Source organism: Babylonia areolata, chromosome 3 (assembly GCF_041734735.1).
Source record: "Babylonia areolata isolate BAREFJ2019XMU chromosome 3, ASM4173473v1, whole genome shotgun sequence".
In the NCBI taxonomy this organism is placed as follows: domain Eukaryota; kingdom Metazoa; phylum Mollusca; class Gastropoda; order Neogastropoda; family Buccinidae; genus Babylonia; species Babylonia areolata.
Window position 1 is genome coordinate 34,013,901 of NC_134878.1, and position 14,875 is coordinate 34,028,775.

Consider the following 14,875-nt stretch of genomic DNA (forward strand, 5'->3'; position numbering starts at 1 on the left):
AAAAATGGTTGCCTAAATGACAGGATAATAATAAGAAGAAGAAAAAATAAACAATCCCTACCATGAAAATCAAGTATGCTTGTGACTTGGCATCCATGGACACAAAATGAAAGAAGAAGACTATGAATGCTTCATGAGAATGATGGCTTTTCCAAGCCACACAATATTTCTCTATTTCTGAAAAAACTCAACTGTCTTTAGAAAGCAAAATCACAACACATAGAGTACAAAATCACTGCGCATTTTCCAACAACTGACATGCAGATGCATGAAATGCGTGAGACAGCTGAATGCACTAGTAAATAAATATTTCAATAGCAGTCCTGATAAAAAATAAAATACATAAATAATAAACAAAACCTATCCAGAACCAACAACGAAAATATAAAGTCACTGCACATTTTATTTTCCAATTACTGGCAACAAGTAAGATCTGAGCATACAATGCATGTGACAGCTAAATACACAAGTAAATAAACATTTCAGTAAACAATCCTGATAAAAAAAAATAACATACATAAATGTTAATAAAAACCTAACTAAAACCAAGTGAATGGTAAAACATACATCAGAGAATTTTCAAAGCAACAATACTGAACAGGACGAGCATATCTTCTGCTGACTGCATTCATTTGTAATAATGGTTTAAGGTACACACACATGCATGCTACACACACACACACACACACACACACACACACACACACATGCAAACAACACTAAGATATAACACACAAATAAATAGCACTTTGCACAATTAGATGTGTCTAAAGATATGTACGATCACACAATATCAACACAACTCTTTCTGTAACAACACAAACAATGAAGCAATTAAGTGACAAACAAGACGCAAACCAAACTCCTCTTTGCATAATGTCATCCACAGCCACAAACATGACAATGTATTTCATATATGATGATTTATATCTTTATCTGACATATGTGGTAGTCAAGAAAGGCATTGGCAGAATTGGTTAGGCACTGGGTTTCTGATCCAGTGTTCACCAGTGATCAGGGTTTGAGGCCATGTTTCAACATATTGTTGTGTCCTTGGGAAAAGCACTTCACACTGATTTTCCTCGCTCCACCCAGGTGTACACAGGAACATGACTTCGGTTAGGAAAAGGTAAAAAAAAGAAACATGGCAGAGCAGGATTGAACACCGCCTTCCTATGCATTGCCCAAGGGCACAACACCATGCCAAAATGGGGCCTCGAACCCTGATCATTGGTGAACACTGGATCAGGAGTCCAAATGTCTAACCAATTCTGCCATGGTGCCTCAATCTATGAAGTGCACAGTCTGAATCACAGCATGGCCTGGTGGGTGAACGACAGTCAACAAGGTCAACATACACAAAGACATGCTTGTGTCTGAATCCTCTTCATATCTGTAATACGCTGATGACCAACTCACATGAATACTTTAAAATAAACAAGAGAGGCAAGGCCTTCAAGACTCACTTGTGATACACTTAAAAAAAAGATTAAAAAATGTAATCGTTAAATTGTGTTCTGTATTTGTTATCATAAAGCTTCAGGGTAAAAAAAAAAAGGCCTGAGTGCAGATTTGAACCCAGCATGTTCGTGTGGGAAGAAATTGTCTTACTCACTGCACCATTGCGGATCCATGAATGACATTCAAAATTAACATTGAAGCATGCATTTTTATGGGCAATAAATCGATTGCTGTACTCCCAATGATAATGCTGTTTAAATCATATCATTTTGATGTGTCTCGGGCATTCAAAAATTCTTTAAGGGCAATTAAGAATTCTTTAAAGTCGACGGTAAAGGAGATATGGCTATCACCGCAATCACACTGCAACATTTTGCCATTTTTCTCTGGATCTAGATAGATGTACAAGCTTAGTTACACCTGCTGGAAAAGTATGACACAGTCGATTTAATTTCTCTTTTATGTTCATTCTAGTTAATCGAGTATCCACTTTAAAAGATTAATATGCAGTAAGCACGTCGATGATGTAGTCTGTATCACTGTATGTGTTATATCCAAATTTGTATTTCTTTCCATTTAACTGCAAACAAGAAAATCAAGGTCAGGCTGTCACTCACTAGGGATCGCCAACGGTACTGCAACTGGGATGCAGTTATATGGTGTTTTCAGAATCCCGGAAATGGCCTCAACAAAATAAACTGTTAATAATATGGGAAACACGGCTTAATTCGGGAGACTTACAAAGTCTTATTGGTATGACTGTGAAGATTTTTTTTCCTACGATTTTTAAGCCAAAGTTGGTATTGATGGACAAAGTATTTCCAGAGAAAATGGCAATGTTAAAGTTTACCTCGGACACACAGACATACATACACACTCACACATACACACACACAGACAAGCAAACACCAAGTTAAAACACAGACTCACGTTGTTTACACAAGTGAGTCAATGATGACCAAAACATGTAAATCTACGATAAACCAAAATCTAAAGCCATCAAATAAAAGCCCACATGTGACAAACAAGAAGACATGTGACATGAACTAAAAATTGAGAATAAAAACAGAACTGCAGACTGGTGAGTGTATGAGTGCCAATAAACTGTGGGTAACTGTCACACACGATGAGAGGGTGCAGAAGACAGACTGAAATGAAATACACCCAGTAACACCACACCACCAAAAACTACCATTGTGTTTGGAGCAACTGAAAGAGCTATGAACCACACTTCAAGGAGGTGACAAAGTGTGCAGACTGATCCATATATGCTGCACCATATCTGTTTATAAATATAAAACAAAATAATTCTTTTAAAAAAAACACACACACACACAAGAGAAGCAGATGCCTGATCTACACATAAGCCCAATATGCTGGTCAGGTGGTACAGGTGTATATCAAACATTAGGCTAGGCAACATGCTCTCAACCATAACCATACAAACATAAATGGAATGGATAACTGTCATATTCCATGACTTGTGTCATGACAAGGGTGTTGATTAATAAAAAATAACAATAGAAAAATAAAAAAGCATTCCACAAAACATTCTACTGAACACCATCAACAACAACAGCACTGCTGAATATAATAGTGAGATGCACCCACAATGGAATAACTACTTTCAATATTTTAAGGATCCCCTTAAACAGGCAGGAACTACTTGTGGTGTTTTATGGATCTACATAAATGGTTAAATGTAAGTGAATCCAATGGGCTAAGCTGGAAAGATCTTTCTGCTTGTTAGGAAACTGAAAACAATATGTGTGAAATTCTTCCGGTGTACTTTTTGTTTCTTGATCAGTTCAATCTTTCTTAACTTTTTTTGTTAGTTCTATCCTTTCTTGTCTTGTCTTCTTTTGTCTTTTTTTTTTTTTTAACATCTTTCCAGTCACTCATTCTTAATCTAAGTATCTTCAGTCTCTAAGTTCCCCACAATACATTTTCATCTGTTGGTTCCAGAGTTTTCCACCTTTAGATCTCCTTCATGTAACACCCTTCCACTTCCAACATGACAGAATTCCCACTAATAATTCCAGACTCATTCACATACAGGCTCAAACTCTTCCCCTAACAATACATCTCTTCTTTTTTTTTAACATAACAATGCTGAATACTTGGTTCCATAATAGGCTTTACATAAAACAAGCCTGTATATAATATATATGATTTCATACTTCTATAACACTGTAGATGAGTGTGAATGGTTCCATATTTCCAAAAAACTGTATGTATGACTGAGAAGAATGGTCCTACCCCAGAGATGACACTGGACATTACAAATACCCCCACTGTTTCCCATGAATCAAAAAACATTACCAAGGAATTGCTTCATGTGGACAAATCAGTAAGTGAGACAAAGTGTGTGTATTGTACGTACAAGAGTGGTCTATCAAGGAAGACTTCATCCTGAAGAATCCCTAGTGATACTTGTGTGGACATGTCACCTGTGTGAAGTGCAAAGATATAATTGCAGGGTTCCCACACTGATGTGACCAAATAAAATTCTGTATTTGTTCAAACCAGACTGAAAATATTCAATACCAAACAAAACTCCAAACTGGATACAAAAAAAAAAGAAAAAAGAAAAAAAAAAGTATGAACTGTGAAATTAACTTTTTTGTGTTTTTTGTTGTTTTTGTTGTTGTTGTTGCTGTTGTTTCAATCAGAAACCTATTTCCAGGCTTCAATTATCAAACCACAAAGGTTATGCTGAAGTTTAACATGATGTCTTGCAGCGTCCAAAACAGAGTACTTTTCCAACAGGGTGATGTCTCTATATCTTGCATATAACATCATCATTCACCATCAACAAACCATCAGGTGAGGTAATCCAACACTGTCCAAGTTGTCATCACAGCTCTGCATGTTTGTGGGGGTGCAGGAGGGCGTCGGGGTGTTTGCAGCGTGCAGGGGTGGTGAACTCAAACTGGTACTCACAGCGGCTGGGTTCACTGGCCCCTGTCAGCTTGTTCTCTGTGCCACAGTGAAGGTTGACCTGCAAGCGGCAAAACAGTCAGCACTGACTCTCTTGGGTGTGTGTTGTTTTTCTTTGTTGCAACAAGTTTACGTCAGTTTTCATGTTGCCCCAATGGATTTCCTGAAATAAACATGTCTTGTCTCCTCTTGTTTCTAATCAATGTTGTGATAGTACAAAAGAGGAAGAGAAGGAGGAAGGGCTGTTTTCATTGTATAAGAAAAATTAATCTTACATATTCATTTGCATCAGATTTCACCAGTCGTTAACTCCATTTCAGATCGTGTCTTTTTCAGCCAAAAACATTAAACCATGCAGTGGAACTCCAAAGCTGCTAAGATGGGGGGAAAAGCCCAGTGCACACAAGAAAAACCTCTCTGCAACTGAGAATCTATAAAGAGAAAAATCTTTTAATGGAAAACTGATGATTCCTCACTTCACTGGACTTAAAATCAATCCTTCACTTCCAAGGCCCTGAACAATGTGTTTGGTTTACGCAAAGTCAGACATCTGCTCCTTTTTTATTTTTTTTTTTCAAACAGCACATGTGGCATAACTTATATGGATCAGTCTGCATGTTTTGACACCTCCTTCAAACGGAAACTGAAACCCTCACTCTAATGGACCCAGGGCTGAAAAGTACAGACCAAAACACATCATCCTCTTCAGGTTTCACTTTTCACTTCTGGACTTGGGTTAGATGACACACTTCTGAGATGGAGTTTATCAGTAGTGACAGTTGGCTTGACAGACTTTTTAAAAGATCTTTTGTAATCAAATATTTTGGATTACATCATCACTTATTTTGTTTAAGGTTGTCAGTTTTAAACATCAGCTTCATGTACAGACATTATATTGTTCAAGACAAGTCTATAAAGATAACAGCCAGGTCACAACAATGAGATCCTACCCAAGCCTACTTGAAACAAGGATTTATTATGTGAGTACAGCCAAATTGAGAGGTCCCAAACCTAAATGGATCCCCATAGCAGCTTCTTCAGAACCCCATCATCATTAATCATCATCATTAAAATATAGAAAACATAACATCTCAAATTCTGAGGCACCACAAAAAAAAACCACACCAAAAATAGGAGGCACTACCAACTGTAGTCAGATTGCTGAAAACAAACACCTACCTAATCACAACTTGACTCATTCCTGTATTTTCTTTTCATGTTTTTAAGATTTTGCACACCATCAGTGCATCTGCACTGCAGTTTCTGTGGGCCAGCCCAACAAACCACTGAGAGCATTGTTGAAGCCATACTTCATGCACAAAACGATCACATCATCATCAAAAACATGCCGAGTCCTCTTGAAAACACCAGCAAACAACAGAGAGGCTACTGCCAATAAGCTAGAAATAAATATTAAAAAAAAAGAGTGAGACTACAACTGACTGGGAAAGCAAAACGACCTGGCTGACTGCAGTATAGAAATATCTGTACTCAGTTCAAGGGAAGCAACCAGGTGTTACAGATAAATCAGTACTTGGGTACAAAGTGGCAATGTCAAACAAATTGTGACCAGGTTGCACGAGCGATCTTAGCAGTGCTGAGTCTGCTTAGCATTAAGTCTATGGACTTAATGTAGAATCAGGAACATTCTTAGTGCTAAACAAACTTTGTGATGCTATGATCACCCATGCAACCCTGCCCTGGTAATGATACTCACACGACAGGATCTCATGGGGCCATTCCAGCAACGCTGGCCATTGTCATATTTCATGGAGTCATATTTATCCTCCACAGGCCCATGCCAGTGGCCCCATTTTCTGGAACACCAAGAAACACCAGCACTGGATCTTCACAACAATCAATATTGCATCTGCATGTGTGTGTGTGTGTGTGTATGTGTATGCATGTGTGCATATTCTTTTTTTTTTTCCTTTTTTTCTATTTCTTTTTTGTTTGTTTGTGTGTATGTGTGTGTTGAATTTGCTATCTGTTCACAAATTATGATATTAGACGACAAACACACACACACACACACACTCAATCATACTCACACTCACACACACATAATAAAAAGGAAAAAAATCCCAAAATTGTCATGTGACTAACCAATGGACTAATTTGACAATGTGAAAAAAAATGAGAGTGTGTGTGTGTGTTGTGCGCATTCGTGCATGTGTGCGTGTGTATGTGGAGTGGCTGAATCTTTGAACACAGAAAGAGAGTGGATCTGAATAATCGAAGAGAGCCAGATGGGGTGTAGAGGTGAAAGCAGTCACAGAGATTAGACTTACCCTAGAGTTGTCTCTATACCGCCTGCTTTGGGCTTCTGTGCCGCTTTCTCAAACGGACACAGGACATAGGTGTAGTCTCGTTCTGTGAACTCAAAGCATTGTCCTTGCAGGGCGCCGTACTCGCCCTCTGGACCCAAATCCATGTCCACAAATTTCTTCAGATCACTGTAACGCCCACCATAGGATTGTTGTTACAAAGAGATTATATAATAATAACAATCCAATTCATATAGCTCCTTTCCATGTAAAACATGCACAGTTGTGCAGTGCAATGTAAAACATGCATTTAAACATGAAAATAACAACTTCCATATATAACCCTACATAGACATGAAACACTAATAATGTATGAACATCATGGCCTGGCTTCGCTGACGAAGATCTAGGAAGGGCGTTGTCCACGTCTGATGCAGGCACGCTCATGGCTGACAAGGCCAATGCGGGAAAAGCAGAGTCGGCCGCAGCGGTTGCAAGGGAAAGTCTGGTCTGGGTTCGCGGCTGCAGCGTCGTGGTTCTTCCTCCTTCTGCGTTTGTCCTCAAGGCTGGCCCTGCGGTTGTTTTCGAAGGAGGAGACAGCTTGGTGGATGGTGCGTCGCCAGGTCTCTCGATCAGCGGCTACTGCGGACCACTGGCGATGGTCAATGTGACAGGCACCGAGAGCTTTCTTCAAGGAGTCTTTGTATCTCTTCTTGGGTGCTCCTCTGTCACGGTGGCCAGTGGACAGTTCGCCATACAGCGCGATCTTGGGCAGGCGGTGGTCCTCCATCCTGGACACGTGCCCTGCCCAACGTAGCTGGGTCTTTAGCAGCACTGCCTCGATGCTGATAGTCTTTGCCTGCTCCAGGACCTCGACATTTGTGATGTAGTCACTCCAGTGGATGCTGAGGATGGTGCGAAGGCAGCGCTGGTGGAAGCGATCAAGCAGTCGTATGTGGTGCCGGTAGGTGACCCAGGTTTCGGAGCCATACAACAAGGTGGGCAGTACAACAGCTCTGTACACGCTGATCTTTGTGTCTTTCTTCAGGTGTTTGTTGTTCCACACTCTCTTGTACAGCCTGCCGAATGCGCTGTTTGCCTTTGCAAGTCTGTTGTCGATCTCCTTGTCGATCTTGGCGTCAGACGAGATGGTGCAGCCTAGGTAGCTGAACTGGTGGACCGACTTCAGCTCTGTCTCACCGATGTTGATGTGAGGAGCGTGGAATTCTTCCTGTGGGGCAGGCTGGTGGAGAACTTCCGTCTTTTTCAGACTGACTTCTAGGCCGAAGAGCTGCGCAGCCTCTGCGAAGCAGGACGTTATACGCTGCAGGGCCGCTTCTGTATGGGCGACGAGGGCAGCATCGTCGGCAAACAGAAGCTCTCTGATGAGTTGCTCCAGTGTCTTGGTGTGGGCCTGTAGCCGCCTCAGGTTGAATAGGCTGCCATCAGTGCGGTATCTGATGAAGATACCGTCGTCGTCGCCAAGATCTTCAGTGGCCTGTTGGAGCATCATGCTGAAGAAGATCGTGAAGAGGGTCGGCGCGAGGACACAACCTTGTTTCACTCCATTTCCAATTGGGAAGGGCTCCGAAAGGTCGTTGCTGTGTCTGACCTGTCCACGCTGTTCCTCATGTAGTTGGATGACCATGCTGAGGAATTTTGGGGGGCATCCTAGACGTTTCATGATCTCCCACAGACCTTTTCTGCTCACGGTGTCGAAAGCTTTCGCGAGATCGACGAATGTCGCATACAGTCCTTTGTTCTGTTCCCGACATTTTTCTTGTAGCTGTCTGAGAACGAAGACCATGTCAGTGGTGCCTCTGTTGGCTCTAAAGCCACACTGACTCTCTGGGAGATGTTCTTCGGCGATAGTAGGCACCAGCCGATTTAGGAGGACTCTGGCGAGGATCTTGCCTGCGATGGAGAGCAGAGTTATCCCCCTGTAGTTGGAGCAGTCCGACTTTTCTCCCTTGTTTTTATACAGGGTGATGATGACTGCGTCACGGAGGTCCTGTGGTAGTTTGCCTTGCTCCCAGCAGCAGACAAAGAGGTTGTGGAGTTTGGAGTGTAGTGCTGGGCCTCCATTCTTCCACGCCTCCGGCGGAATTCTGTCAACCCCTGCTGCCTTGCCACATTTCAGCTGTTCAATGGCCTTGACAGTCTCTTCTAGGGTTGGTAGCTCGTCCAGTTGTAATTTCACTGGTTGTTGTGGGATGCGGAGAATTGCCGAGTCTTGAACCGTGCGGTTGGCGCTGAAGAGGGCCTGGAAATGTTCCGACCACCTGTTCAGGATCGACGTCTTGTCTGTGAAGAGCGCCTGGCCGTCTGCGCTGCGCAAAGGACTCTGGACCTGGTATGAGGGACCGTACACCGCCTTCAAGGCTTCGTATAAGCCCCGGTAGTCACCAGTGTCTGCACAAAGCTGAGCCCTCTCTGCCAGGTTGGTCCACCACCCATTTTGAATCTCACGAAGCTTGCACTGGAGGTTGCTGCATATGAGCCGGAAGGTTGCTTTCTTCACCGGACAAGACGGTTGTGCAAGGTGAGCCTGGTGGGCTGATCTCTTCTTCGCCAGCAATTCTTGGATCTCCTGGTTGTTTTCGTCAAACCAGTCCTTGTTCTTTTTCGACGAGAACCCTAGGACTTCTTCAGAGGACTGCAGGATGGCTGATTTCAGCTGTGCCCATAGTGCTTCTGGAGAGGGGTCTGTGGGGCAACTGGGGTCTTCAAGTTTGTCCTGAAGCTTCGCCTGGAATTCAGCTTTCACTTCAGCTGACTGAAAGTTGCCGACCTGGAATTTCTTCCTAGGAGCTCCTCCTTTCTTTGGTTTGGGCTTGAAGTGGAGCCTGAGCTTGCTGCGGACGAGGCGGTGGTCAGTATGACACTCCGCGCTGGGCATCACTCGGGTGTGTAGGACGTCTCGTACGTCTCTCTGGCGCATCAGGATGTAATCAATGAGGTGCCAATGTTTGGACCGAGGATGCATCCACGTTGTCTTCAGGCTGTCCTTCTGCTGGAAAATGGTGTTGGTGATGGTAAACTGCTGCTCTGCACAGAACTCGAGAAGAAGGCGCCCATTGTCGTTGCAATTACCAACGCCATGCTTGCCAAGGACTCCTTTCCAGGCTTCTGAATCTTGGCCAACTCTGGCATTGAAGTCGCCAAGGATGATGACCTTGTCATCAGCAGGGGTGTTCTGAACAAGGTTGCGCAGATCAGTGTAAAACTTGACCTTTTCTGTGGGGTCCGCTTGGAGGGTTGGAGCGTACACGCTGAACAGAGTGGCATGCTGTTTGTTCCGTAGTGGGAGGCGCATGGACATAATTCGGTCTGAGTGTCCTGTTGGCAGGTTTTCAAGCTTGGAGGCAATGGTGCTCCTGACCATAAAGCCTACGCCATAAAGGCGTCTCTCGGTCTCTGGCTTGCCTGACCAGTAGAGGGTGTACCCAGCGCCGTGTTCCTGGAGGCTGCCTTTCCCTGCAAAGCGGACTTCGCTGACGGCAGCAATGTCAATGTTCAGTCTCTGAAGTTCGTGTGCGACTAGAGCGGAACGCCTTTCTGGGTGGTTGCTGTCTGCAGAGTCACGCATGGTTCGGATGTTCCAGCATGCTACCTTTAGTCCTTTTGCACCTAATTGTGAGGCAGGTGCCGGCCTTTTCTTCTCTATTGTTGTTCGACCGCGTTTGGAGATGCCCGTTGACCGCGGCTAGCCAACTGGGGGGTATGGAGATGAGCATTTGTTTGGACCACCTTTTCTAGGCCCCTCTCCGTGTGGAGCAAGCAGTGCTGTCCCTAGAAAAGGCTGCTTGGTCGTTCAGGGTGCTGCCGAGTGATGCTGTCACCTCCGGGTCAACAATCAGGCGACCAATATCCTGAACCGCCTGCATGCAGGATTGGAACTGCGGCTTCCAGTGACATCTTCCACCTGCCGTTTTCGCCCCTTTCCCATCGCTACAGGGCTTGGAATAGTTGGTGGCGCGGACGTGGACGTGTCCTTCAAGCCTGCGCAATGGAATTTTTAGGTGGAGTGCAGTGTGCGCAGTACTGGCCCCACCCTTTACACCCGTGGTTCATCTGCCATAGCCTAGCAAGCTGGGACGGTGACAGTGAGGTCCTCAGGTCGTAGGTTTTATATCAGACTGTCCTTGTCCTAGCCTCTGGCTCAAAAACCTTCCTCGGAGGCACGGGGGCGCGGCTACTGAAAGTCGGGACATGGCCATGGACCCAGGGTCAATGCATGTCGAGACTGTCCTGCATTCCTTAGCACTTCATGGGTTTTACTTCAGACTTTTCCTTGTCTTAGATGGACTGCCTTCCCGGGCTGTCGAGCTCCATCTGCCCGCATGTGACAGGTAGCACAGGGTTACATGGTACCTGTGGCAGGTAGAGACCTGACCTGACATTTAATGTATGAACATACACAAACAAAAAAACCCAATGCAAAACATGTATTTAAACACGAAAATAACAACTTACATATATAACCCTACATAGACATGAAACACTAATAATGTATGAATATACATAAACAAAAAAACCCAACACACAACACATAACACTCAAAATACACATCAAACATCAGAATAACTAAATGATGAAATCTTGTAATTGTCATATCACAGTACATACCACACATATGCTTGCATGTGTGCATGTGTGTGTAGGAAGTAGTGTGCGTTTATATGTAGCGGGGGGCCTGGGTATAATCATTTATTACTTGAGAGTTGGGCCCTCATGTCTGTGAGACTGCCAGTTGTAGCATGTGTGCTGTGTACCTATGTGTGTGTGTGAGTGTATGCCTACATATTTGTGTGTGTATGTGTGCATTCACATGCTTGTGTCTGTGTGTGTGGTTGTGTGCAGGTTCATTGAGCATGATCCATTTTCATTCTTGTTTTTATTTCAGTCATTTGCCTTCTGTGTGTCTTCCCCTTTACCACATTTCAATGTATTTATTTGTTTTTTCTGACTTATTATCTTATTTTATTTTTATGTTGGCCCTCTATGTCCCTCGGATAGAGTCTAAAGGCCTGATTAGGCCTGTTTGTGCTGTCAGGCATCTGCTGCCTCCTTTTTTTCCAGCAGATGTGGTGTAACATATATGAATCTGTCCACATGCTCTGACACCTCCTTGAAACTGAAACTGATGTTGAACATAGAAAACTTTTAGCTTTTTTTCCTACATGGAACTTTTATTAATAACAATAGATTTCATCTATTTTTTTGTGCTTTTCCTTAACAATCAGAAGGCTCAGAGCACATTTCAATAAAGTGCACAATCTAAGTTACAGATGTATGAAAACAACAAAGTCAACAAAGAACTGTACATAAAAAATACATGTAACAGCATAATCAAACGAGATGAAAGGTATAAAACAACAACTAATTACACACATATTCAGAATACTTATGGTAAGATAATTTCAACAACTGATACCGCTTTTGTAATTGCAATCTACACACATCTTTTCTCCTCATCCTATAAACTGACAAAAAGTACCCAATCATTCAAAATGAAAGAAATTAACAACCCCAGATCCTCTTTCCATTCAGTTCCAAAACTATCTAAAAGCAAATCCAACAAACCCTTCAAACTATTAGTCATTCGGATAAGACAGTAAACTGAGGTCCTGTGTGTAGCATGCACCTAACGTTTGTAAACAAACCCATGGCAACAAGACAGTTGTCCCTGGAAATATTTTTAAGTAAAATCCTCTAATGTATGTGTATGTGCATGCATGATTCAAGCCCGACTGAATGACACAGGAAATTAATGATGAGCACCTAAGGGAAGTTGTCAGTTGGCGCTACCCAGTTAGGCAGCCTGTTGTGCAGATGCCTCGGTTTCTAAAGCAGTTAAAGCTTGTTCTCTGAGCGGAAAAAGGTGCTATATAAGTATCAACAATAAACATTAATAATAACCAGAATGCACTTACCCTATCTCCTTCTGCAAAGCACGCACTTTGCTGTCGATATTAATGAACTCATTCCTGGCTTTGTTGGCCGCTGCAAAAAAGTATTGACATTGAAAAAAACTTGTCAGTATTCATTAGATGCAGTCTGTTATATACCTCATTTCCTTTTCCCTCCACTGAAAGAAGTGGGCAGACAATATCACTGAGTAGGCAGAGAAGAGTTTTGCTGAAACTCCAGCCATATCCCACAATCGCCAGAAATGGAAAGTGTTGGTGATGCGTTCAACAGTGCAGCGCCCCCCTGACCAAACCAGGTTATGGACCAGTGACAGTGACAGATCATAAACAAGTTCAATCAGCAAACAATTATTTTCATCACAATCTGCTTTTCACATTTTATTTTTCCTTTATATAAACATTTCACTTTTGTACTGATACTACTAAGATCAGTGGCCTAATTCCCAACTTGGAAGCATGCTTCAATTGCACAGACCATGAGTTTCACCTCATCTTCAATCCTCTTCATGCCCTGTTGCAAATAAACTAAAGCCACCACCAGAAATCTCCACTGCTGCCTATCTTGTGCTGTAAACATGTAAGTGCTAAAAGATTAACTTATTCTACTCCTGGTACGAGTTAACTCGCATTAATTTACTTCCCTTGTGGACCAGGTACAGGTGTTCTCACACCATCACACTATTCTTTTTTCTTTTTCTTTTTTTTTTGTTCATTCTTGCTTGGTACAGTTTGCATTCTGAATTGAACCATTTGTGGACTCTAGGAGCATGAAAACAAAGCTTTTTTTGACTGATTAAATTAAAAATTCTCTGATTTTCGCTGTTGTAGTGAACCACACTGTTTTTTTCTGCATGGGTCTCATGGAGTGCTGGTCCAGGGGAGTTGTAGCAGGCATGTAGCTGTGGGGTAGAATGAGTTTAAGAGCACATGCAGTGACTAGATTTTAAAAGTGAAGTTTTGTGTTATGATTTTTCATTCCAACTAAAAGCACACAAGAATATTAGATAAACAGAACAAGAAATTGCACATAAGGGGACTGCATATATCACCAATGGATAAGGGTAGATTTGTGTTTTCCATGTCTCTAAATATTGTAAATATGTGTGTTTATCATGAATGCCATGTAATTACCATGGGTGTCACTGTATTTATGTGTGTGTGTGTGCATATGCATCTGTGTGTGTGTGTGTGTGTGTGTGTGTGTGTGTGTGTGTCTGTGTCTGTGTGCATATGATTCTTTTATAAATATCATTTCAATATTTGATGTCAATCAAAAATGAAAGGCACAGAAAAGGTCAGCCTTGACAAGGGACATAATCAGCTTACCATCAATCAGCCTGGTGGTAAAATCATCATAGGGAGGCATGGATTCCTGTTCCTCTTCTCTCTGTTTGTTTCTCAGTCTTTCCTGCATCAGTCTGTTCTGCATTCAACAAACCAGTCCATTCAGTTTCCATCTGATTGTTACATGATGACTATCAAGTGGAGTGCTCACCAAGTGGTAATGGGCCCAACTTGGAAGTGAGTGGCTGTGGGTTCCAGTCCAATGCATGTACCAGGATTTTTTTTTTTTTACTCCACCCTCCACTAAACCTTGAGTGGTGGTATGGGTGCTAGTATTTTAGATGAGATGCAGTTTTGTAAAATACATATAACCCATATCACCATGCAGTCAGTGTGTGAGTATATATGTGTGTGGTGTGGTATGGTATGCGTGACCCCATGTGTGTGTGCTGAAGTGTGGTGTGTATGCATGCGTGTTTGTGAGTGTTTGCATGTGTCGTGGTGTTTAAGGTGGTGATGATCACAATATTGTATGTTGAAATGTACGTTTGTATATTTACTGGAATGAATATTTGGAAGAAGATAGTACCTAAACAGCACTAATGAGGTACAAAGTGTAAAACCAAAATAATAATGTCATCACTACAGTGCAGCTGCACTGATGGGTACAAAGTGTAAAAACCAAAATAATACTGTCATCACTACGGTGCAGCTGCACTGATGGTGTACAAGGTGTTAAATCAAAACAATGCAGTCCTCACTGCAATGCAGCTGCACTGATGGGGTACAAAGTGTTAAATCAAAACAGTACTGTCCTAACCTGGTCAGCAGGTGGGGAATCAAAGAGGTCAGCTGGAGGTTTGTAGACGTCCTTCATTTTGGGCCAGATCTTGTCCTCAAAAGTAACCTTGTCCACAATGTCGTTCTCATCCAGGTATTGCTGAATTGATCAGTGAAAGAGAAATGCAATCAACATCATTCAGGTATTTC

At 42.5% G+C, this 14,875-nt stretch overlaps 1 protein-coding gene across 3 annotated transcripts in view; it reads right to left on the reverse strand.

Annotated features, from left to right (window-relative positions):
* Nucleotides 1–2,385: 2,385 nt before the first annotated feature.
* LOC143279959 (glucosidase 2 subunit beta-like) overlaps nt 2,386–14,875 on the reverse strand; it is a 31,950-nt gene continuing 19,460 nt past the window's right edge. For all 3 annotated transcript variants that reach the window (XM_076584337.1, XM_076584336.1, XM_076584338.1), the window contains 6 exons: nt 14,706–14,825; nt 13,928–14,024; nt 12,605–12,674; nt 6,693–6,857; nt 6,119–6,218; nt 2,386–4,462 (listed from right to left, as the gene is read on the reverse strand). In XM_076584337.1, coding sequence (XP_076440452.1) covers nt 4,319–4,462; nt 6,119–6,218; nt 6,693–6,857; nt 12,605–12,674; nt 13,928–14,024; nt 14,706–14,825 — 696 coding nt within the window. In that variant the 3' untranslated portion in view covers nt 2,386–4,318. The remainder of the gene's footprint in view (nt 4,463–6,118; nt 6,219–6,692; nt 6,858–12,604; nt 12,675–13,927; nt 14,025–14,705; nt 14,826–14,875) is intronic.